This window comes from Felis catus, chromosome C2 (genome assembly GCF_018350175.1).
Source record: "Felis catus isolate Fca126 chromosome C2, F.catus_Fca126_mat1.0, whole genome shotgun sequence".
NCBI lineage: Eukaryota > Metazoa > Chordata > Mammalia > Carnivora > Felidae > Felis > Felis catus.
Window position 1 is genome coordinate 83,649,501 of NC_058376.1, and position 24,516 is coordinate 83,674,016.

General features: G+C 43.0%; 3 protein-coding genes across 4 annotated transcripts in view; 2 read left to right on the forward strand and 1 right to left on the reverse strand.

Moving 5' to 3' along the window:
* Positions 1-24,516, forward strand: part of KLHL6 (kelch like family member 6) — a 217,883-nt gene that overhangs the window by 173,601 nt on the left and 19,766 nt on the right. The gene's annotated exons all lie outside the window — the stretch shown is intronic.
* On the reverse strand, positions 3,687-4,241 carry LOC101092708 (60S ribosomal protein L21). Its single transcript, XM_011286063.4, has one exon. The coding sequence runs from the start codon at positions 4,199-4,201 to the stop codon at positions 3,719-3,721; it is 483 nt and encodes a 160-aa protein (XP_011284365.1). The 5' UTR covers positions 4,202-4,241; the 3' UTR covers positions 3,687-3,718.
* Positions 7,726-24,516, forward strand: part of MCF2L2 (MCF.2 cell line derived transforming sequence-like 2) — a 270,244-nt gene continuing 253,453 nt past the window's right edge. The window contains exon 1 of one of the 2 annotated variants that reach the window (XM_045037208.1): positions 7,726-8,371. In XM_045037208.1, coding sequence (XP_044893143.1) covers positions 8,296-8,371 — 76 coding nt within the window. In that variant the 5' untranslated portion in view covers positions 7,726-8,295. The remainder of the gene's footprint in view (positions 8,372-24,516) is intronic. The other variant, XM_023260362.2, reaches the window with a different exon arrangement.

Consider the following 24,516-nt stretch of genomic DNA (forward strand, 5'->3'; position numbering starts at 1 on the left):
ATATATCTGATGCATACACATACACAGCGACCATAGACATTCTTATCCAGTAATCAAGACAGCATGGTGTTGGTGAAATAATAGACTAATAGATCAATTGAACAGAATAAAGTGCCCTGTTATAGTCCCACCCAACTTTAGTCAACTGATCTTTGACAAAAGAGCATTGGAAATTCAATAGAAGAAAGACAGTCTTTTCAACAAGTGGTGATGGAAAAACTGGGCATCCATCTGCAAAATAATGAATCTAGACACTAACCTTACATTTTTAACAAAAATTATCTAAAAGTGGATATAGACCTAAATGTAAAACACAAAACTATGGAGCTTTTAGAAGAAAACATGAGAGAAAATCTAGGGGCACCTGAATGGCTCAGTCAATTAAGTGTCCAACTTTGGCTCAGGTCATGATCTCACAGTTTGTGAGTTTGAGCCCCTTGTGGGGCTCTGCGCTGACAGCTCAGAGCCTGGAGCCTGCTTTGGATTCTGTGTCTCCTCTCTCTCGCTGCCCCTCCCCTGCTTGTGCTCTCTCTTTCTCAAAAATAAGCTATCAAAGCAAAACTAAATAAATAAAACAAAAATTAAAAATTAAAAAAAATAAAAAAGATTTTTTAAAAAAGAGAAAATCGAGGTGACCTTGGGTTTGGTAATGATACTTATTTATTTATTTGTTTATTTATTATTTTTTACTTTAGAGAGAGAGAGAGAGAGAGAGAGAATGGGGGAGGACAGAGGGAGAGAGAGAGAGAGGGACAGAGAAAGAGACAGAGAGAGAATCCCAAGCAAGTTCTATGTTCAGCATAGAGCTTGATCCCATGACACGGGGCTCGATTCCACAACCCTGGGATCATGACTTAAGCCAAAATCAAGAGCTGGATGCCTAACTGACTGTGCCACTGAGGCACCCCTAGTAATGACTTTTAGATACAACAGCAAAAGCATGATCCATGAAAGAAAAAAATTGATAAATTGTTCTTCATTAAAATTAAAAACTTCGGCTCTGCAAAAGACATTGTCAAGAAAATGAAAAGACAAGCCACAGACTGGGAGAAAATATCTGCAAAACACATATCTGATCAAGGACTTGTATTCAAAGTATACAAAGAACTTTTTTTTTTTTTTAGTGTTTATTTATTTTTGAGACAGAGATATAGTGTGAGTGGGGGAGGGGTAGAGAGAGAGGGGGATACAGAATCTGAAGCAGGCTCCAGGCTCTGAGCTGTTAGCACAGAGCCCGACGTGGGGCTCAAACTCACAAACCGCGAGATCATGACCTGAGCTGAAGTCGAATGCGTAACCAACTGAGCCACTCAGGCTCCCCACAAAGAACTCTTAAAAACTTAACAATAAGAAAACAAACACCCTAGTTAAAAAGTGGGCAGACACCTCACCAAAGAAGATATACAGATAAGTGTACAAAAAATTGCTCACCATCATATGTCATTAGGTAGTTGCAAATTTAAACTACTACGACGTATCACAAATACCTATTAGAATGGCCAAAATCCAAAACGCTGAAAATACCAAATTCTGGTTAGGATGTGGACCAACAAGAACTCTCATTCATTGTTGATGGGTATGTAAATGGTTTTACGAGACAGTTTGTAGTTTTGGGACACCTGAGTGGCTCAGTTGGTTTAACATCTGACTCTTGATCTTGGCTCAGGTCTTTTTTTAATTTTTTTTTAGATTATTTTTAATGTTTATTTATTTTTGATAGAGAGAGAGTTGGGGGTAGCAGGGAGAGAGGGAGACAGGGACCTACCGTACTGACAGCAGAGAGCCCTATGCAGGGCTCGAACTCATGAACCATGAGATCATGCATGACCTGAGCTGAAGTCAGATGCTTAACCGGCTGAGCCACCCCAGTGCCCCTAGCTCACGTCTTGATCTTGGGTCATGAGTTCAAGCCCTGTATTGGTTCCACGTTGGGCTCTGCATTGATTGGGCTCCACGTGAAGCTTCCTTAAAAAAAAACCACACACACACAGTTTTAGTTTCTTACGAAAGTAAACATAGTCTTACCACACAATCCAACAATTGCATTCATAGGTATTTATCCAAATGATTTAAGAATTTAAGCCCACATAAAAACCTGTGCTCACTGTTTACAGCAGCTTTATTTATAACTGTCTGCAACTGAATACAACCCAGATGTTCTTCAGTAGGTAAATGAATAAACAGATACCTCTATACAACAGAATATAAGAAATACTATTCAGTGTAAAAAAAAAAAATGAGTTAACAAGCCATAAAAAGACATAGAGGAAACTTAAATGAGTATTGCTAAGTGAGGGTGGTCAGTCTGAGAAGGCTACATACTGTGTGATTCCAACTATATGATGTTCTGGAAGTGACAAAACTATGGTGACAGTAAAAATATTAGTGGTTGCCCCAAATCTGAAGGGAAGGGAGGATGAATCGGTGGAGCATAGAAGATTTTTAAGGCAATGAAATTATTCTGTATGATTATTGCAATGGTGAATACATACATGACATTATGCATTAGTCAAAACCCAAAGAACAGTACAACAGAAAGAGTGAACCATAATGTAAAATACAGGCTTTAGTTAATAATAATGTATCTATGTTGCTTCATCAATTGTAACATATGTGCTAAACTAATAAAAGATGCTAATGAGAAACTACTATGAGCAAGTGGGTTTATGGGAATTTTCAGTACTTTCTGTTCAGTTTTTCTGCAAGCCTAAAACTGCTCTAATAGTCTATTAATGAAAATAATGCATCAAATACACTTTGAAAATTCGAAGTGGTTGTGCCTATGGGTGGTGTAATTATGATCAATTCTCCATCTCTTCTTTTTCCTACCTCTTTTTTTTCAGTTTTCTGTACTTTGCTAATATGTTCTGAAAAGAAAATACATTATTTTGACAATAGATTAAATTTGAGAAAGGACATATATGGGGGAGGAGAGTGGAAGTACAGAGATAGAGGCAGGGGTGCTGTTCCCCTCCCCCTATATGCACTTGCATACTCACACGCTCCCTTGTGCCAGGGGCACCTGGTTTCAGGAGACACAGATGACAGTGGAATGACTGTCAGGATGGTGTGAGCCCAGGTGACTTTTCACTTTTCTTGGGTTCACCTCTCCGGTCAGCTGTGCAGTGAATGGCACATGGTGTGACCCCTTAGGCAAGAATCCCAGTGTGGTCTTATGTATTAGAACAGCTGGGCTCCTAGCGCAGAGAGGTTTATCCTAGCAGGCAGCACTGGGGGAAAGAGGCAACATTGCAATGTTGAGGCAGGTGCAAGTCCTTTGTGAAATGAGAAGCTTTGACTGATGGATGTTCTCTAATTCTGGGCTTGCTCCAGGAACGGGGGTTTACAGAGATGAATAAGGTATTTTCCTTGCCAAGTAGCCCAGGGTCCAATGGGGAAAGTACACTGAAGATCGAGTGGGATGTGGAGGAAGAAGCCTTTAGAGGGGTATTACCTTGAGGCACTTGTGATAACTCCTATCACCTCCCACAGTGCACTTCTCTCTGTCCTCCTCCATCTCCTGTCACCTCCCCACTCTCCTTCCTTCCTCTCTACCATCTCTCTTCCTCTTCTCCCTTTGTTTTCCTCGGCTCTGCCTTAGCACACAATTTTTCAAACAGCTGGCATCAGGGTCATAACAGCAATTGAGTAGGTCCAAACAATCATTCTTTTTTTTTTTTTTTTACAGTCTTGACGTCTTTTATTTTTTTTACATTTATCACGCCATGAATTCATAGGGAATGGGTTCCAACAGCTCAGGCTCCTTTCCATTGGTTCTCACAAAGTGTGCTTCTCTGGGTGGGGCAGGCTGGCGCTTCAGTTGAACCCAAGTACCTTTCTCCTTAGCTTCCTTCTTTTTCTGATCATTTTCCTTCACACGCTTCAGGAAGCTGTCTCGGCTCTTTGAGTGCTTAATGTGCTCGATACGTACATTAATTCTCTTAGCAAGAATCTTGCCCTTAACTTGTTTGTTTACAACAATGCCAACAGCATGCTGGGTAACATTGTAGACTCTTCCAGTTTTGCCGTGGTAACATTTGTGGGGCATTCCTTTTTGAACAGTGCCCATTCCCTTGATGTCCACAATATCACCTTTCTTGTAGATTCGCATGTATGTTGCCAAAGGAACAACTCCATGTTTTCTAAAAGGCCTAGAGAACATATAGCGAGTACCTCTCCTCTTTCCCTTTGTGTTGGTCATTTTGGCGAATTACTGGAAGATGGCGGTTCCGGCTGAAAGGCCCAAACAATCATTCTAAAAAACTTTTTATTATGAAAAATATTTAAACATGAATAAAAGTAAAAAGAATAAATAGTAGTAAAACAACCTATATGCCACCTCAATTTAACAATTATGAACATTTCCCAGTATTTATCTCATTTATTCTCTTTGCTAAGATAGTTAAAATTACAAACGGTGATGTTTCATCCCTAAAAGAACAAGGAGGTGCCTAGGTGCCTTAGTTGTTTAAGTGTCTGACTTTTGATTTCAGCTCAGGTCATGATCTCAGGGGCATGAGAGCAAGCCCAACATTGGGCTCCACGCCGAGCATGGAGCCTGCTTAAGATTCTCTCTTTTGGGGTGCCTGGGTGGCTTAGTCGGTTAGGCGTCTGACTTAGACGCCAGCTCATGATGTCACAGTTTGTGACTGTGAGCCCAGGCTGTCTGCTGTCAGCACAGAGCCTGCTTCAGATCCTCTGTCTCCCTCTTTCTCTCTGCACCTCCCTGGCTCATGCTCTCAATCTCTCTCAAAAATAAACATTAAAAAAAAATTCTCTCTTTCCCTCTCTCTCTGCCCCTCCCCCACTCCTGTGCGCTCTCTCTCTCTCTCTCTCTCTCTCTCAAAAAAGATAATAAAGAAAAGAAAATAAAAGAATAGGGACATTTTCTTACATAACTATAATACCCTGCTTTCCAAATGCAACTTTCCCCAATTTGGGCCATTGTTTTTTAAAAAATGAAGTTGAATAGAAAGTATTTCAGGGCTTCACAAGTAGTAAGGGAAAATAAATTGTTCATACAACTTTTGTTTTAATTATGTGTATATATGTCTACTGTGACATGATGTAAAATTTATGTCACACTGTGGCTTGCAGTCTAAGAAGTTTGAAGAGCCCTGCTCTAGGCCAGGGTGCTCAAAGTCTAGTCCTAGGACCGGCAGCATCAGTTTTCCTGGGGACTTGTTAGAAATTTCTCAGGTTCCATTCCACACTACTGAGTCAGATCTCTGGACATGGGGACCAGGAATCTGTATTAAAAAAAACAAAAAAAACAAAACAAAACCCAAACCTGTATTTTAGGTGATTCTGCTAGCTTGAAAACCACAAGTCTAGACCCAAATGGGTGACCCTGTGAGGCCCAGGCATCCCTCACCCTCATCTGCGTCACCCAAAGTGGGTCATTTTTCTTTCCTCTTCATTGTGAGGTGGTGCTGAGAGTTCACCAACAGAGGTGGAATCTACCTTGGCAGTGCGTGGAGGATGGTTTCTCTTTCCAGGCTTAGGCAAATCTTTACCTGAAGGTAGAGAATGGTCTAGGTTCATAAGATTAGTAACACAGTTTTGTCTTTGTACTAGCAACATCCGTAAAATGAGACTAAAGCCCTTAGAAGGTTGCTTTGAGGCTTGAATGATGTTTGTGAAATGCCTACCATTGCACCAGGCACAGAGTGGTCATTTAGTATATGGTAGTGGCAGTTGCTGTACTGGGCACTACCTATCACAACCCTGGGCATATAATAGATGTTCAACAGATGTGACTGGTTGCTAATTCTTTCACTGGAGGAGGCAGGTTATCCTGGCTTGTTCCTTGATTTTGCCAGTTATGGGAGCAATGCGATTTGTCAGAATCAGGAAACAGATCATAAATAGGAAGGAGAATAGGAAGCTCGGAAAGGAGGATGGTGGACAGGAAGAAGAGAACACGGCAAGAATGTCCGTATTCACAAGAGCAATGGAGACAGTGACCGTTTGTTTTCTTGGGGGAAAGGGGAGGCATTGAACACTATGCGGTCCTATCAATGGTAACTTCTTAGTTACAATTACAGGATTTCAGAACTGGAAAAGGGAACTTGGAGTTCACAGACCCACCTCCTCATAGCCCACATGAAGCAGTTGAGGCCCTGGGAAAGCATGTGTTACACATGAGGGGCAGAATTGGTTTCTGAGGACAGGCACTGCCTGCTACATCTTGCCATAAACTCAGACAACTCATCTCCATGGAAACCTTTGAAGACTGAAGGTACAGATGTGGGAAAGGACAGCAGCACTCTGAGTGTGATTTCTTTTGTATCCCCTTCGTTTTCTCCCTCATTCCTATTCATCAGCTTCTCCTGCCTCCTCTTCCTTAGCCCCTTCCCTATCTCCCTCCTTTCCATGATTCTGACACAGAAGGACCAGGCCTAACCCAGGAAGCTGAGGTCATTGGATCTGCAAAGTCCGGAAAGCCGCACATCATCTGTCTCCTTAGCAATGTGCTTGTTTTTAGTGATCAAAGCTCAACAGCTGGCTCTGACCAGACACCAGGCTCCTGAACCACTATCAAGAAACGCTGCATTTTAGTTCCTCGAAAATACTTGTGACTCTTGAATAGGCGGAAACCACCATGGAAATGCAATCCAAAGCTGCCATACTTCTTTGTGCCTTTAACCTTTTTCTGAATGTCTTGCAAGAAGTTGCTATGAAAATGGTTGCTCTACTTGTGCAGGCGGAGTGTAAAGAGACCACACCTCAAAGGAAAGAGTAACCTTTCACATGAATCGCAGGCCCTAGGTGGACTAACATCTCTTAGACACAGCCCATAGTTGTTACAGAAAGCATTTACAAATGTCCTCAAACCCCTGGGATGAGTGGCTACTACTAGAAATTGGATCCAGAGTGTTTGGGGTCTGACGTTTTACATGTCAAAGAGAAGAGCTGGGCTTCCTGACATCGGCTCAGAACCTGGGATGGTCCTGGCATTCTTTTGACCAGACAATCAGGCTCCCTCATTGCAGAATGGATTGAAGAACAACCTGACCAGATTCGCATTTGCTCAGGCTTTTGCCGTGGAGTTCTGCTGAGCTGGATTAGTCTTTTGCTACCTGTCTGGTAGTATCTGAGGCCACCTGAGGAAACTGCGTGACAGCGATTGCAGCGGGATAGCTGCTCGAAGACGCTCCGGGAGCTGACAGGGAGGAGGGCCCCGCGTGGGACTGGTGCCAGAGCCTTTTTAGGATGGAGCATTGGCGCGCCTCTCTGTGGCAGACGGAGCGGTGGCGCCCTGGAGTAGTTGCACAAAGGAAAAGGCCCACACGGTGGAGATGTGTGTCGCACATGCGTGCCCAGCCCTGTACGCGCACAGCCCGCGCTCCCGGCTCCAAGTGCGAGTGCGCCCAGTGCACGCTGATAACTGCGTGTGACAACCCCTGGGGCGGGGGCGCGAGCAGCAGCCCCTGGCGGGATGACTGCACCTCTCCCCGTCAGCCCTCTTCTCGCCTCGGCCGCTCCGCAGACACCTGGCGGGCAAGGAGAGGGGCCGAGGCCGGCGTTCAGAACCCCGGCACCGGCAGGAGCGCGGAAATTGCTGTCTCCTCTCCCCCACAGCGGCGAGGACAGACCCTGAGTCGCCCCCACTTCAGAGACCGCAGCGCGGGCTCCCGGCAGAGCAAGGGGCGCAGCTTCTCCACCTGGCAACAGATGGTGCTCGGGCGCGTGCGCGCTGCGGCGGGCGGGGAGAGGTGGGCGCGGAGACCCGAGCTCCGGGCGCGCAGCCGGGCGGGAGGCGGGCCGCGCACAGGAGCCGGGGCCTCAGGCAGCCTGTCGCCTACGCTCCTCCGCTGCTCCGCTCTTCCGTCCTCCGCGTGTGCCCGCCAAGCATCCTTCTTCCCGACCTTCCCGAAAGGCGGCGCCGAAGACCCGACCCATCCGGACCGCAAATCCCGAAACCTACGCGCTTCCTCGGCGGGGGAAGCCTGACGCGCGGTTACGGCGAGCTTTGGGGCGACTTGCTTTTCTCACCTCCAAAACTGCCATTTCCCTCTCTCTCAAAGCCAGACGTTACGTTTGCAAAGCTACTGGACTTTAATCTTTAAAACAATACCCCGCAGGGCGTGGCTAGCGGGGCTGGCCGAGCGGCCCAGGAAAGTTGGCCTGGGCTGGGAGTGACTCGTTTTGTGCCTGAAGAGAGAGAGAGGAAGAGTGTGAGGGCATCGCATCCTCGGGAGGAGATGCTTTTGAAACACCATCCGTTAGCAGCCATACAAACACTTTCCTGTTGCTTTGTTTTGTTTATACACTGAGTGGCTTTTCGGTGAAATGCTATTTTGGTTACAGGAAGAAATGGCCCCCCAGGAGCTCAGCCGGCGACTGGCCACAGTGATCACTCATGTCGGTAAATGGAGCTTTTTTTTTTTTTTTTTTTACCCCCCCCCCCTTTGCGTTTTATTAATGGAGGTGGGGGCGTAGTCTCGGGAGCCGGTGTCCTCCCCGCGCTAGCCCGCAGCCCCTGGGCAGCGCCCTCCGTGGGAAGGCCGTGGGGCGCGGGCCCGGCTTCTCGGCCTCGCTGCTGCTGCTGCTGCTGGCGGTGGTGGTTGTGGAGGCGGCTAATGCGGGGGTCATCCCTGAGGTCCCCCACGCCCGGCGAGGCCGGGGCAGGCCGGTGGCAGGTGCCTTCACCAGGCAGGTGCCTAGTCCCCCTTGGGGGCTGCTGGACTCTGAGGATCAGTTACCTGCGCAGACCCGGTCGGGGTGGGGAGTTGTGTAGAGGTTTTACGAGATGAAGAGAAAGGAGAGGGAACTTGAGGAACGAATGCCGGTGCTTTCCAGCAGAAAGTACTGCGAAGCGCCCGAGGCTCATTCCCAAGCTCGCGTAGTGCAACGCAGGTTAAGGTAGAGGGTCGCTGCACAGCCGGGCTCCCGGCCCGTTGGTAGTACCGCCTGGAGGTGTCAGCACACTCCTAGTGAACCCCAATGAGAAGCCTTGCAAGCTTCAAGGGACTGAGCAATGTTAACCCTCTTCTGTTGAGTTAAAAAAGGGCAGCTGAACATGAATGCCTTGCTCCTGAAATAAGGGTTGTGGTGGAAGGACAGGCTCTGTTTAGTAAAGAGGACACTGAGGCAGTTGGTGCGTTGATTCCATCTTAGCCTTTTCTTCCCCCACCCCTTCCCTGGGCCTCCCCAAATAAAAACACATTCAGGTAGAAATCCTTTGGATGTTGATGACTAGAATTATCGGGGTCATTCGCAGTGTTGGTCACTAACTTTGAGATCCTTCCATAATGCAAATTAGTTTTTACTGATAAAGTGAGGAAGTTTTTACCTCAGTGTTCCACTCCTTTGCTAAAAAGCCTTCTTAGCATTTGTATGTTACATATTGCTTCAATTAATGAACTGTCATTGCTCTTCGAGCACCCTAGTCCACTGTATTTAGTGCAATAATGATATACATCTTGAATGATACACATATAGGGATATACTTTGTGAAGATGATTTATCTGGAAAGACCCAGTTTTGATGATTCATTTTAAAATATGTTTCTGGTACCAAGGTGGCTGCTGCACTGGTTTTTCTTTAAGATGAAAGGTCAGTAGAATTCTACTGGGGAAGGTTGAATGTGAAATATTGCTGAAGGCAGGCTGGAACAAACAATTTGGAGTTTGAAATATATTGAATGCTGAAATGATTGTGCTTGAAATGGCACATGTGTGTGAAATTGTGCTGTAAGGAAAGAGCAGTGGACTGGGGGGGGGGGGGTATGGCCATTTGGATTTGAATCCCTCCTGGACAAGTCTTTGAACCTCACACTAAAAAATGGGAATTTTAATAATCCTTTCCCACCCAGCTCAAAGGCTATTTGTAAACTGATGTGGGTAAAATCACCATCTAAACTGTGACTGTGTTATTGGCCATATCCCCATATGCCACTAAAGATCTTGGTCAGATCACTGGGCCTCTCTCAGGGTAAAACTTCCCATTTGTTAAACAAGGAGGTTGACCTGGATGATTATCAAGGTCCCTCCTGTTTCTCTGGATAATGGGATCTTCTCGAAGATCTGGTAGGCAATATTCCTTGGTTAACACAGGCCCCTGGGGTCCAGGCTATGGTATTTTCTTGCCCACCTTGCTCTCTCCCTTTTTCTATACTTAGCTCTATGAAGGATACAGACATGACTTTTTTTTTTTTTTTTTTGTAGTTTCTGCTCAGAGAACTTCTAGCATTTGTGTGTCTTACAGCAGTCTGCATCTTCCTGTGTAACCTCACAAACCTGTGAAATAGATGGAGTATACATTATCATCCCCATGTTACAAATGAAGGAGACTTAGAAAGTTCATCTTTTAAGGTTTCAGAGGTAAAGAATGGCAGGACCAGAAGGCAGTCGTTCAGATCGTCTATTTGGGGATCTCACTGAGGGGGCAACCAGCCCTTACTATCATGGAGACTTACACTGGGTAGCCAGTGAAGCATCTGCTAGGGAGGATTCTGTCCAGGACATCTGGCTCTGTGTTTGATTGTTCTTTTCAGGCATTTTCTTGTCAAGCAGCCTCTGAGCCCTATGGAATTGGGGGAAGGCTGAGAAATGCTTGGAGCAAGACTGTAGGTTAGAACATTCCCCCAGTTCTATCCTAACCACTCATCTGGCTAATAACACTGTACTTCCATATTCACTCTGCCACTCTCAGTCCCCCCGCCAGCCAGTTCCTCCTCCAGCTGGGATTTCTGCTGTTTCCACGGTCCCTTAGATTTGCCAGTTCAGGTCTAGGGTTTGTTGATTCAATTTCTGAAATATCTCATTGGTCTCTCTCCAAACGCCACTGTGACCTTCTTGAGACCTGCTTCGGGACTTCATTTCTCGTAACCATTGTGCAAGCCTCCTGCCTCTCCCATGTTTGCCTCTAACTTATACCAGCAATAAACACCCACACCTATACACAGCATTTGTATCTTCTAACACCTTTAACAGTACCTTTGCATAGTCATTCTCTGTAGCTTAGAATACAAGTTCTTTGTACTTTATTTGGCACCCTTCTAGTTTTATCCCCCAATAATTGATAGTTCTACCTGTATTGTTGGTCAGCTTGGGCTATTCATTTCTTCAGCTTTGTTCCACCATAATGTCTGACTCTGTTTCCACCTCTAAACTTTTGCTTCTGCTTTCCCTTCATCTGGAATGACCTCTTAATATATTTCTCCCCACAAAAATTAGTACACACCCTTCATGCTCAACTCAATGCTTCCTTTTCCAGGTGCCTTTGTCCTGCCAGTGGGAAATAAAGACTCCTGCCTCTGAATTTCAAAGTAGGTTTTATTCTACTCACATGACACCTCTCATTCTCTCCCTTGTACTATGGTTAGTTTTTGTGAGCTTGTCTTAGCTCTGCTCCTAGACTCTACATTATCAATCTATCTATCCTAGGCAGTTACCTAACACAGGGCCTCCTTCTAAGGAAATGCAGAATAAAGTTCATTGAATAAATGAATGATTTCTTGTGCCTTGGAGTGGACTTTGAGTATTGAGTAATACCAGTAAATTGAGTAATACCAGTAAATAAATACCAGTATATATACATATATATAATATACATATATATAAATATAAATATATATAAATATATATAAATATATATAAATATAAATATATATATATATTTAAGGCATTAAAAAAAAGTTTCTTTATTTGTTTTTGAGAGAGACAGAAACAGCATGAGTAGGGTAGGGGCAGAGAGAGAGAGAGAGAGAGGGAGAATTCCAAGCAGTCTCTGCACTGTCAGCACAGAGCCTGATGCGGGCCTGGAACCCATGAAACTGTGAGATTATGACCTGAGCTGAAAACAAGAGCCTTAATTGACTGAGCCACCCAGGCACTCTGGAAATTTTTATATTTTGAAGCACAATTCTGAAGTGTTTGTGGATAACTCTTTTGCCTCCTAAATCCCATTTTTCAGGTAAACATTTAGCTCTTCAAAAGCTCTTCATATGATGTCTTTCACTGTGGAGACTTCCTTCTTTGGATTTTGTTAGTTTGTCAGGTACCCTCAAAAATATGCAGTTCACATGTGAGAAGTGTCCAGGTGTGTTTTACCCATGCAGTACACAAGTAGAACTATCCTTTACCCTTTATTCTGGACTATAGAATCACATTGTTCCTTTATGGAATTTCAGAATCCAGAAAGAGTGAAACACCAGATCACTTCACTGGCAAATTCTATCAAACATTTAAAGAAGAATTAATACCAATTACTCACAAGTCTTCTAAAAAATAGAGGAGCAGGAACATTTCTTAACTCATTTTAAAGGCAAGTGTTACCCAATGTCAAAACCAGACAAAGACATTACACGAAAAGAAAACTACAGGCTAATATCTCTTATGAATGCTGATACAAGAAGCCTCAACAAAATATGAGCACTAAATCCAGCAACATATAAAAAGGATTGCACACCATGATCAAATGGGATTTATCCCAGGAATGCAAGGGTGGTTTAGCCTCTGACAATCAATTGATGTAATACACTGTATCAATAGAATAAAGAATAAAAGGCACATAATCATCTCAGTAGAGGCAGAAAAGGTAATAGATGGAATTTCATACATTTTTGTGATTAAAAAAATACCCAACAAACTAGGAATTGAGAGGAGTTTCCTCAACTTGATAAAGGGTATCTTAAAAATCCACAGCTAACATCAGGGTTAGCTGAATGCTTTCCCCTTAAGATCAGGAACAAGACATGGATGTCTACCCTCACCGTTTCTATTCAGCATTATGCTGGATTCAGCATTACGCTAGCCAGCATTAACTGACTGGCTCAGTTAAGTGCTTGATTCAACTCAGGTCAGGCTCACAGTTTGTGAGTTAGAGCCCTGTGTCAGACTCTGTGCTGACAGCTCAAAGCTTGGAGCCTGCTTTGGATTCTGTGTCTCCCTCTCTCTCTGCCCCTCCCCCACTTGTACTCTGTCTCTCTCTCAGAAATAAGTAAACATTAAAATTTATAAAACAAAACAAACAAAAAACATGCTGGAGAGTCTAGTCAGAACAGTTAGGCAAATGAAGTAAAAGGCATCCAGGTAGGAAAGGAAGAAGTAAAACTATCTGTACTTGCAGATGACATTGTGTAAATAGAAAATCCTAAGGAATACATTAAAAAAGCTGTTAGAATGAATAAAGGAGTTGAAGGTTTCAGAATACAACATCAATATACAAAAACAAACTTTCTAGGGGCACCTGGGTGGCTCAGTTGGTTAAGCATCTGACTTCGGTTCAGGTCATGATCTTGCGGTTCGTGGGTTTGGGTCCCATGTAGGGCTCTGTGCTGATGCTCGGAGCCTGCAGCCTGCTTCAGATTCTGTCTCCCTCTCTCTCTGCCCTTCCCCTGCTTGCGTGGTCTCTCTCTCCCTCAAAAATAAATAAACTTAAAAAAAATTTTTGAAAAAATCCAAAAAACAAACTTTCTAAACATCGGCAATGAATAATCTGGAAATGAAATTACGAAAACAATCCAATTTACAATACCATAAAAAAGTGCAAAATACTCAGGAATAAATTTAATAAGAGGTGAAAACATGTCATCTAAGAACTATAAATCATTGTTGAAAGAAATTAGAAGAGCCAAATAACTGTGAAGACATGCCATGTTCACAGATCAGACTTATTATTGTTAAGATGGCAAGATTCCCCAGGTTGTTCAACAAAGACTCCGAGGTGAAAAATTATATACTGATTTCTTCAGTGAAAATTACTTCTCCTTAGAAGGCCTATTTAAACTAGATTTATTCTTGTGATACAACATGTATAATAGACCATGAACTTTTGTTGTTGGTGTTGTGGGATAGTGTTTTGCTGTTTCATTTATCTGTTTTTTAGGTAATAAACTACTCCAAAACTTAGTGCATTGAAACAGCAACCCTTTAATTATATCTCATAATTCTCTCAAGCTGTTGTAATCAGATGGCAACTGGGGCTGTGGGGATGGTTTAATGTTCCCTCATGTGGTCTCTCTCCATGGTGGCATCTTATCTTCCATGTCCTCTCCATGTGGTCCTTTCTCCAGGTCTTACTTCAAAGCTCAGGTCTCTGATAGGGGTGAAGCAAAAAGCTGCCAGGACTTCTTGATGACTGGGCTTGATGTCCTGTTAAGTCATTTTTTCCAAGTTCTTTTGGTCAAAGCAGTCCCAGGCCCAGCCCAGATTCAAGGGGAGGGGGCACAACTCCTTCTCTCAATGGGAGGATTAGCATGCCCACCCATGAGGCATGGAAATATTGGTTTCTGTATCCATTTTCTACGTGGCTATAACAAATTACCACAAAATTACTGGCTTAAAATGCCACAGATTCATTTTCTTAACAGTTTTGTAGCTCAGACATTGACACATGAGTTCTAGTTTTAACTTTCTGAGGAACCTCCATAGTGTTTTCCAGAGTGGCTGCACCAGTTTACATTCCCAACAGCAGTGCAAAAGAGATCATCCTTCTCTGCATCCTGCTAACATCTGTCGTTGCCTGAGTTGTTAATTTTAGCCATTCTGACTGGTGTGAGATGAGGTATCTCATTGTGGTTTTAATTTGTATTTCCCAGATAATGAGTGATGTTGAGCATTTTTTCACGTGTCTGTTAGCTATCTGGATGTCTTCTTTGGAGAAGTGTCTATGCAGGCCTTTTGCCCATTTCTTCACTGGATTATTTGTTTTTTGGGTAAGTTTGATACTTTTTTAAGATTTTGGATACTAACCCTTTATCTGTTATGTCATTTGCAAATATCTTCTCCCATTCCGTTGGTTGCCTTTTAGTTTTGCTGATTGTTTCCTTCACTGTGCAGAAGCTTTTTATTTTGATGAGGTCCCAATAGTTCATGTTTGCTTTTGTTTCCCTTGCCTCTGGAGACGTGTTGAGTAAGAAGTTGCGTGGCTGAGGTCAAAGAGGTTTTTGCCTGTTTTCTCCTCTAGGATTTTGATGGCTTCCTGTCTTATGTTTAGGTCTTTCATCCATTTTGAGTTTATTTTTGTGTATGGTATAAGAAAGTGGTCCAGGTTCATTTTTCTGCATGTTGCTCTCCAGTTTTCCCAGCATCATTTGCTGAAGAGACTGTCTTTATTCCATTGGATACTCTTTTCTGCTTTGTCAAAGACCCATACGTTTTTGGGTCATTTCTGGGTTCTCTGTTCGGTTCCATTGATCTAAGTGTTTTTGTGCCAGTACCATACTGTCTTGATGATTACAGCTTTGTAATACAGCTTGAAGTCCAGGATTGTGGTGCCTCTGGCTTTGGTTTTCTTTTTCAGGATTGCTTTTGGCTGGTCTTTCTTGTGTTGCCATCTCTATGGTTCTCTCTTTTGCTTCCCTCTTCTACTTTTAAGGACTCTTGTGATTTCATTGGGCTCTCCTTATTTTAAGGTCAGTTGATTAGCACCCTTAATTCCATCTGCAACCTGAATTTCCAGACCTACACAGTATCTGGGCATTAGGATGCAGATATCTTGGGGTAGGGTTAGGGTTTAAGGAGTTTTTCTGCTGTCACAGTTGCCTCCTTGGAGACCAGCTACCTCACTACTTCACCGAGCATTGGTAATGTATGCTGTGACTTATGCCTTTGAGTTGTCCATTTGGGGATGGTGAAGGAGAAGAAGTAGAATTTCAGTTTAATGGTAATTGAATTTACTCAGATATAATGTGGTGCTCTAAAGAGACTGAATGGATATCATTGTCTTTATGGTGTGAAATGCCAGCTTTGGGTGAAGGGTACCAAGCAAGTATTAACCAAAATGTTGTCACGATGATAACAACTATCCATATTATAGAAAATGGTCATTTGTTAAATTAGGATTTCTTAGTGTCTAAATAATATTGATTATGGAGGTGATCATCTTCTATAATGTGGGAAATATCAGTGACAAATCCTGCCTTTCCAGATGTGAACTAAGGCCATGCACAGGCTTTGCCAGAAAACAGCTGTGTAGCCTTTAGCACATCATTTTACCTCTGAGTCATGGCTCCCACATATGTAAAATGCAGATAATAATACTTCACAGGATTGGTAGAAGATGAATGTGTAAATGCTGCCTTGTGAGTCCCTAGTAACTGTTGGAGGGAGAAACTTGAGAAGCAGTGATAGTGAGAATGACTTAAAAAAATTATTTTAAACGTTTATTTATTTATGAGACAGAGAGAGATAGAGCATGAACGGGGGAGGGTCAGAGAGAGAAGGAGACACAGAATCTGAAATAGGCTTCAGGCTCTGAGCTGTCAGCACAGAGCCTGATGCGGGGCTCAAACTCACAGACCATGAGATCATGACCTGAGCTGAAGTTGGACACTTAACCAACTGAGCCACCTAGGAGCCTCAAGAATGACTTTAGATAAAAGGACAGCATCATCTCCTACTTTGTCCTTTGCTCTAGTACATCATAGACACCACCAATATTCTTCTCTTCCTCTTGCACCCCTCTGCTCCTTGTGGAAGTCTGTTCTAGTAGGGTTGAAGGCTAATCCTGAAATGCTGCTTTGGAGAAGAGTTTATGTTCTCCCCACCTGGGGTCACACCTTTGCTTTCTCCTCTGCAGTGCCAAATGCACAACTCAGAAACAGAGCCCAGCTGCCTGAGTGTTGCTGTCTCTTGGCACATGGGACACCCTCAAGGTCTTTCCACTGGTGGTGGCAAGTTATAAAAGCAGAAGAGAGGGAAATATTGCTGGCAACGAGTGTTCTTCCTCCTGGTTTCAGAGAGGACCTCCCACCAATGGTTTCTATTTCCAGTGTGTCCGTAGGATGTGACTGAGCTTATTACCCCAGGGTCTCATCGACTTCCAACAGATGCATTACTAAATCTTTAGTCCTCTAGTTCATTGCTGGCCTTCACACCAGGATTCTTCATTGTCTGCCTTTGAAAAAACCTGTGGAGTTAACCTATCTGAAGATGCAGATTTCAAGCAAGAAACCAGAAAGACCAACATAGATCAGTGGAACAGAATAGAAAACCCAGAAATGTACCCACAGCTATATGGTCAACTAATCTTCAACAAAACAAGAAAGAATATCCAATGGAAAAAAAGACAGCCTCTTCAACAAATGGAGTTGGAAAAACTGGATGGCAATATGCAGAAGAATGAACTGGACCACTTTCTTACACCAGACACAAAAATAAACTCAAAATGGATGAAAGACCTAACTGTGAGACAAGAAACCATCAAAATCCTAGAGGAGAAAGCAGGCAGCAGCTGCTTTGACCTTGTCTGGAGCAACTTCTTACTAGACATGTTGCTGAAGGCAAGGGAAACAAAAGCAAACATGAACTGTTGGGACTTCATCATGATAAAAAGCTTCTGCACAGTGAAGGAAACAATCAGCAAAACTAAAAGGCAGCCTATGGAATGGGAGAAGATATTTGCAAATGACAGATCAGATAAAGGTTTAGTATTCAAAATCTATAAAGAATGTATCAAACTCAACGTCCAAAAAACAACCCAGTTAAGAAGTGGGCAGAAGGGGCGCCTGGGTGGCGCAGTTGGTTAAGCGTCCGACTTCAGCCAGGTCACGATCTCACGGTCCGTGAGTTCGAGCCCCGCGTCAGGCTCTGGGCTGATGGCTCGGAACCTGGATCCTGTTTCCGATTCTGTGTCTCTCTCTCTCTCTGGCCCTCCCCCATTCATGCTCTGTCTCTCTCTGTCCCAAAAAAAAAAAAAAAAAAAAAAAAAAAAACGTTGAAAAAAAAACTAAAAAAAAAAAACTAAAAAAAAAAAAAAAAAAAAAAGAAGTGGGCAGAAGACATGAATAGACACTTTTCCAAAGAAGACATCCAGATGGCTAACAGACAGATGAAAAGATACTCACCATCACTCATCATCAGGGAAATACAAATCAAAACTATGATGAGATACCACCTCACACCTGTCAAAATGGCTAAAATTAGGGTGCCTGGGTGACTCAGTTGGTTAAGTGTCCAATTTCAGCTCAGGTCATGATCTCATGGTTTGTGGGTTCAACCCCCACATCAGGCTCTGCACTGACAGTGTGGAGCTTGCTTGGGATTCTCTCTCTTTCCCTCTTTCCCTGCCCCTCCCCCACTCATGCTTTCTCTCTCAAAAATACATAAGTAAACTTAAAAAAAAAAAAGAAAGGCTAAAATTAACAGCACAAGAAACAACAGGTATTGGTGAGAATGCAGAGAGAGGGGAACCCTTTTGCACTGTTTGTGGGAATGCAAACTGGTGCACCCAGTCTAGAGGATAGTATGGAGGTTCCTCAAAAAATTAAAAATAGAGCTACCTTACAATCTAGCAATTACACTACTAGGTATTTATCCAAAGGATAGAAAAATACAGATTCAAAAGGGTACATGCACTCCAATGTTTATAGCAGCATTATAAACAATAGCTAAACTATAGAGAGAGCTCAAAAGGGTACATGCACTCCAATGGTTATAGCAGCATTATAAACAATAGCTAAACTATAGAGAGAGCTCAAATGTCTATCAACTGATGAATGGAAAAGAAGGTATATATATGTATATACACACACACGCATATATATATATATACACACATACACACATATACATGTATATATGTATATACATAATGGAATTTTTTTAATGTTTGTTTATTTTTGAGAGAGAGAGAGAGAGACAAAGCACAAGTGGGGGGCCAGAGGGGCAGAGAGAGAGAGACACACAGAATCTGAAGCAGGCTCCTGAGCTGTCAGCACAGAGCCTGGCGTGGGGCTCAAACTCATGAACCATGAGATCATGACCTGAGCCAAAATCAAGAGTCAGACACTTACCCAACTGAGCCACCCAGGCAGCCCTGTGTACAATGGAATATTACTCAGGCATCAAGAAGAATGAAATCTTGCCACTTGCAATGATGTGGATAGAGCTACAATGTATTATGCTAAGTGAAATAAGTTAATCAGAGAAAGACAAATATGTTTTCACTCATGTGGAATTTAAGAAAAAAAACAGATGAATGTATGAGAAGGTGGGGAAAAGGCAAGAGAAGGCAACAAACCACAAGAGACTCTTAACAATAGAGAACAAACTGAGGGTTGATGGAGGGAGGTGGGTGGGAGATGGGCTAGACGGGTGATGGGTGTTAAGGAGGGCACTTGTTGTGATGAGCACTGGGTGTTGTGTGTAACTGAGGAATCACTGAATTCTACTCCTGAAACCAATACTGCGCTGTATGTTAATTAACTCAAAGTTTAAAAAAAAAAAAAAGAAAAAAGAAACTAGAAAGTCTAAGAAGAAGCATAAGTGTTTAAACTTTTACCATTTAGGAATATTGGTGGGTAACATTTATTGAATGCTAGGCCTTTCCATATGCCTTTGTATCTTTACAACTCTGAAAAGTAGGTGTTATTACTCTCATTTTGAAAGATGACAAAACTAAGAATAAAAAAAATCAAGTTCAGTAGCATGCTTAAAGCTATAGTGCTACCAAGTGGTAGATATCAGGATTTGAGCTGAGATCTGATTTCAAAGCCAATGTTCTATTATATCAAGGCACAAATTTTTACTACCGCTTGAAAATAATTTTAAAAAGCCTGGATATTTATGTTAATTTGGTACTGGGGAAGGGTTTCTGCCTTACCACCCCATTGTCTGCTCTCTGAAGGCAGGGAGATGTGTGATTCATCTTTCTATCCTTAGGTTTAGCTCAGTACCCAGCACTGTTCATGAAAAAGCTCTTTCTTTTGTTTGCTCTATTTGAATGGGTTGGAAAGCACCCTGTTTTGCCCACGCGCCCTGCCAGCCTCCCTTGGTCCCACTTTCTTCTGTGTAGGACCCATTTGTAGTTCCTTTCACTAGCGACACTCTGCCTGCCTATCTTAATCTCTGGGGTTTAACCTGAAATCTGGCCTCCCTACGAACCCTTTTAGAATGGGCCAAGCAGGCCCAGCCTCCCTCCCTTTTCTGAACACCTATAATAGTTGGTGTTCATCTCATAGACGTTTTTGAGCATTTGATTTCAGTCTAGCTTGATTTTTCTTTCTCTTTTCCAAATACTGATACATTGGTTGTTAGTTGAATGTGTTCTAACGTCTTTTTTAATAACATGACTGTGTCTTACCTAAGGGTAGAAATCCCAACTAATATTGCTTTATGGCCTTGTAGGCTAAATTAAACACAGTATAGGAGATCGAGAATCGCATGTTTAATTGAATGGAAAGACTTTCTTTATTCCCTGAATTTCCTCATCGCTAACATAGGGTGATAATTATGCCAGTCCCTCTGCTTATTTTACAAGTTGGAATGATACTATATAGTGGAAAGTGGTTAAAAAGAAATCCTTTGAGGACTATAGCAAAAGAGACTGTGAGTATAGAATAACTTCACTTGTTTGCCTTATGGACTAGCAAGAGAAGCATGAAAATGAGTATTTTATTGTCCCTCCAATCTAGTCAAGAGGAATATTCTACCAGTAGTCCTCTCATACTTAGTAGAGAATGCAGCATGAGCAGTGCATGCTTGCTCTGTAGGGCACAGGTCTGAAAAAAGGATGGCTTAAATGCCTGCAGGATGAAGCAGTGGGGCCAGCATGGCAGAGGAAGTGAGTCAGGGGTGGCAGAGGACATGAGAAGGCCTCTGGACTCTGGGCCTTTACTGGGGCAGCAGCGGGAATTGTGAAAGGCTGCCTTGAATGAGTGTGGAATAATCTATGTTCCTGCTGAGAATCAGCTACTGCCCTTAATTCTTTCTTTGGAATTAGCCTGGGGTGTCCTGAGCATGCCTCTCACACAGTGCACTTTGGAGATGGTGAAACCATTTCGTGGTTGGGGGCCAGTGTTCAATATTTTATCATTACTGTAGAGATGGGATAAATTCACATGAAGCATCAGATCTGGGGTGTGTTTGCAAGTGCTTTAAAATAATTTGAACCAGATTTTTTGGCAGATCTTCTTTGAGAGAGTTTTCTATGCCTCCCCCAGGAGTAGGGGTGTTTATTTGTTTTCTTTTAATCTTATCCAAGCTGCAGTGTCCAAGCACAAGCTTCACTTGTGCCCTGGAGTCCAGTTAAAGGGTTAGCTGCTTTCCCTCAGCATCTGAAGGCTTTTGTTCATAGGGAGAAATGTGCTTTTCCTGGGCACCTCCCCTCCTCCTGGTCTGCCCCCCGACTCTCTCCAGTCTCCTACCCTATACTCAGTCTAGGGAGAAGAGCCTGAAGGTAGTTGGGAGCTCCCCTTGCATTCTGGCTTATGGTGGCCATACTTAAGCCTTTCACAATTTGTTTAAAACTTTAAGGTGATTTCTTTCTTTTTTTAAAATTTTCAACGTTTATTTATTTTTGAGAGATAGAGAGTGAGCGTGAGAGAGCGAGCGAGCAGGGGAGGGGCAGAGAGACAGGAAGACACAAAATCCAAAGCAGGCTCTAGGCTCTGAGCTGTCAGCACAGAGCTCTCCACACAGGGCTGGAACCCACCAACCGTGAGATCATGACCTGAGCCGAAGGCAGGTGCTTAACCAACAGAGCCACCCAGGCACCCCTTAGGTGATTTCTTTTTATTTGTTTATATAGGTTCTGGACAGGTTATAGTTTTGTAGTTTATCTTTTTCTTGTTGTTAGGGTGAGAGTGAGCCTCTTTCCCATCATTGTGGGTTCCAGGGGAAAGCAGAATGTCTCCTTGGGTTTTTTTTTTTTTTTTTTTTTTTTTTTTTTTTTTTTACCTTGTGTGTATTTCACAGGGAAAATATGCTTCATTTACACAGCTTCTTTCCATTACAGTGTTGTTATAGGCAAGGTACTAGGAACTTTGCAAGCCATATTAGTAAAATGGGTCTCAAAATGTTTTCTTTGTGTTTTGCCAGGTGTTGGGGATCTTGAATGTTAAAAAACTGTAGTTCATGTTTAAGAGTGCTCAACTTGGGGCGCCTGGGTGGTGCAGTCGGTTAAGCGTCCGACTTCAGCCAGGTCACGATCTCACGGTCCGTGGGTTCGAGCCTCGCGTCCGGCTCTGGGCTGATGGCCCAGAGCCTGGAGCCTGTTTCCGATTCTGTGTCTCCCTCTCTCTCTGCCCCTCCCCCGTTCATGCTCTGTCTCGCTCTGTCCCAAAAATAAATAAAAAACGTTGAAAAAAAAATTAAAAAAAAAAAAAGAGTGCTCAACTAGATGAAAATGCTTCCTCCCACCTGTTATCCAGGAACCAGCTAAGCATAGGGATCTCTCATGCCAGAGAGTCATGGATGTTAGGCACAGTCATTGGATGCCTGCCCCCCTAACAGGGACTCCCTTGGCCTGCTATGGCCAAGGGCCTACCTTTGTGCTACAAGGCACGTCTGTGTTTCCTATTTTTAAAAAATGCTAAATAGACTGAAATTTCTGCTGAATTATACTTAATTAATATAGCTAGTGGAAAAAAATCTCTGCCAGGATAGCTGAAATCATTGAGGATCAAAATGGAAATGGCCCTGCTTATCTTGGAACTTTTCCTGAAGGGTAAGGCTATTGTCACATCTGCTTCCCTTTAGATGTTAGTGAGTATGGCTCAGCCAGGGAGGCTTTGAGCCTAGTCTGGCACCATGGAGTAGCTCTTCCCAAATGGATGTAGGTTCTTTTTCTGCTTGTTTCAAGAGGGAGGAATTGATTGATTTTAATGAGTCTAAAAAGGAAGGCTATCTCATTATCATAGACTTACTGAATTCAAGTACTTCTTACTAGCAGGCAATGATGATTATAATAAACTTTAGAGATTTTGGAATTTAACACATTGCTGTTAACAAATGACAAAATAGTTTGTTTTGTAGCACCCTGCTAGTAGTGGCAAGGTCAGGCTTTGAACCCAGGCAGATTTGGCTCCAGAATTTGAGTTCCTGACCACTAGTTCTCAAGTGCTCCACACTCTTTAGGCTGTGGAGTATGGGAACCTCAGAGCAGGAAGCTTCACTGGGCCTCCTCAGCAAGATGTACAGTCAAGAGCTGAGGTGGCTGTTCTCTCCCAGATGTCCTCTAGTCTCTGGTCTCTGCTTCTCTCTGGTGTCTGCAACGTTCTTCTGCTCATCACTGCAGACTGGCCCCCTATTTTTTTATCGGTGAGTATGAACCCAACATGGCCACCCAAACCATATCCCTTTCCCGATCTAGGGACAATCACTAACTGACTCTCAGTCTCTGGGTCTCTCTGTACAAATTCTTTCTCTAGAGAGCCCGATTGGACCAGCTCAGAGGAAACTTAGGCATTTCTGATCATGTCAACTGTGGGTTTAGAATTTGGTTTGGTCTTGGGATGGGGAGGAAGTCCGCAGAGTAGAGGTCTTTAAACTGTGCAGTCACCTATCAGAACAAGTGTAGTAACTTGGAAGGTGCAGGCTTTATGCTTTCAACCTTTAGAATCAGTAAGAGTGTGAATTCTTTGGGCAGTTTTAAGAGCTAGCCCTGGACAAAATAGAAACCATTCCCTGTGTGCAGTGTGCTGCTTCTTTCTTTGGGGTATACTCCAAGGCTCATTGACTATGTGGTCACTATGGTGCTTACACACCACAGCTATGTCAGGATACCAACCGGTCAATGAACAGATTTTTGGAGAGTGCCCACCATGAGCAAAGCTTTGTGCTAGATCTACAGACCATGAGCTGTTAGGGGGCTGAAGTTGTGAGCTTCAGCAATTCAAGAAAGCTGTATATTAGATGTATGATTTGAGCTGTGTTTGAGGAAAGGAGAGGATTTAGGTACGTGGAGAGGGGAAAGCTTTCTCATTGGGCAGAATAAGGGGAATGACCACTTTTGGCAACTGTGTTGGTCTTCCTGTGTTGGTTGTCCTGTTTATTCCATTCTCTGCTCAGACCTCCCTGGTTAGTGGACCTCTCCCAGACAACTAAGAAGCTTTAAGTGTTACCTTGAAAGAAGGAATGACCTCAAGCTAGAAGGCAGATCTATGTCTGGTGTCTCACTTTTTTTCCTTCTTCATTTAGATCCTTCTCTAGGGATTGTAGAGGCTAGAGGATATGGAAATAATATTAAGAGTGATGTTATCATAGCTACCATTTATTTTCTGTCTGTTCAATGTCACATATTGTGCTTTATACAGTGTTGATTTAATTAAATTTAGTTACAAGTACAGTCATTTTTTATGGAGGAGAAATTTGAGGCTTAAATAGATTAGGAAACTTGCCCAAGGTCATACTGAGTGGAATTAAAAGTCAAGTTTGGCTGGCTTCAAGTCCTGTGAGTTCTCATACTCGATTTAATTTCTCATTACAGAAGGGAATATAAACAAGTAAATGATAAATTTGTTATTAGTTTTAAAAATCTTTTGAAAAACCTAATGGAAGCTTAAAGCATTAGTCACCTGAGTGTAAGTATTTTACCAGCCACTTGAAGTGTTCATTTATTAATAGTCACTTTCTTGCAAAGAAAAACTGTCATTTAAAATGTGAGGATTTAGGGACATCTGGTTGGCTCAGTCGGTTGAGCATCTGACTCTTGATCTCAGCTCAGGTCATGATCCCAGGGTTGTGGGATTGAGCCCCACATCCAGCTTTGTGCTGACTGTGGAGTCTGCATAAGATCTCTCTCTCTGTCTCTCTGTCTCTCTCTGTCTCTCTCTCTCTCTCTCTG

Excerpts from the sequence above, each read along its gene's own strand:
- LOC101092708 (XM_011286063.4), bottom strand. The coding sequence starts at position 4,201 with ATGACCAACACAAAGGGAAAGAGGAGAGGTACTCGCTATATGTTCTCT.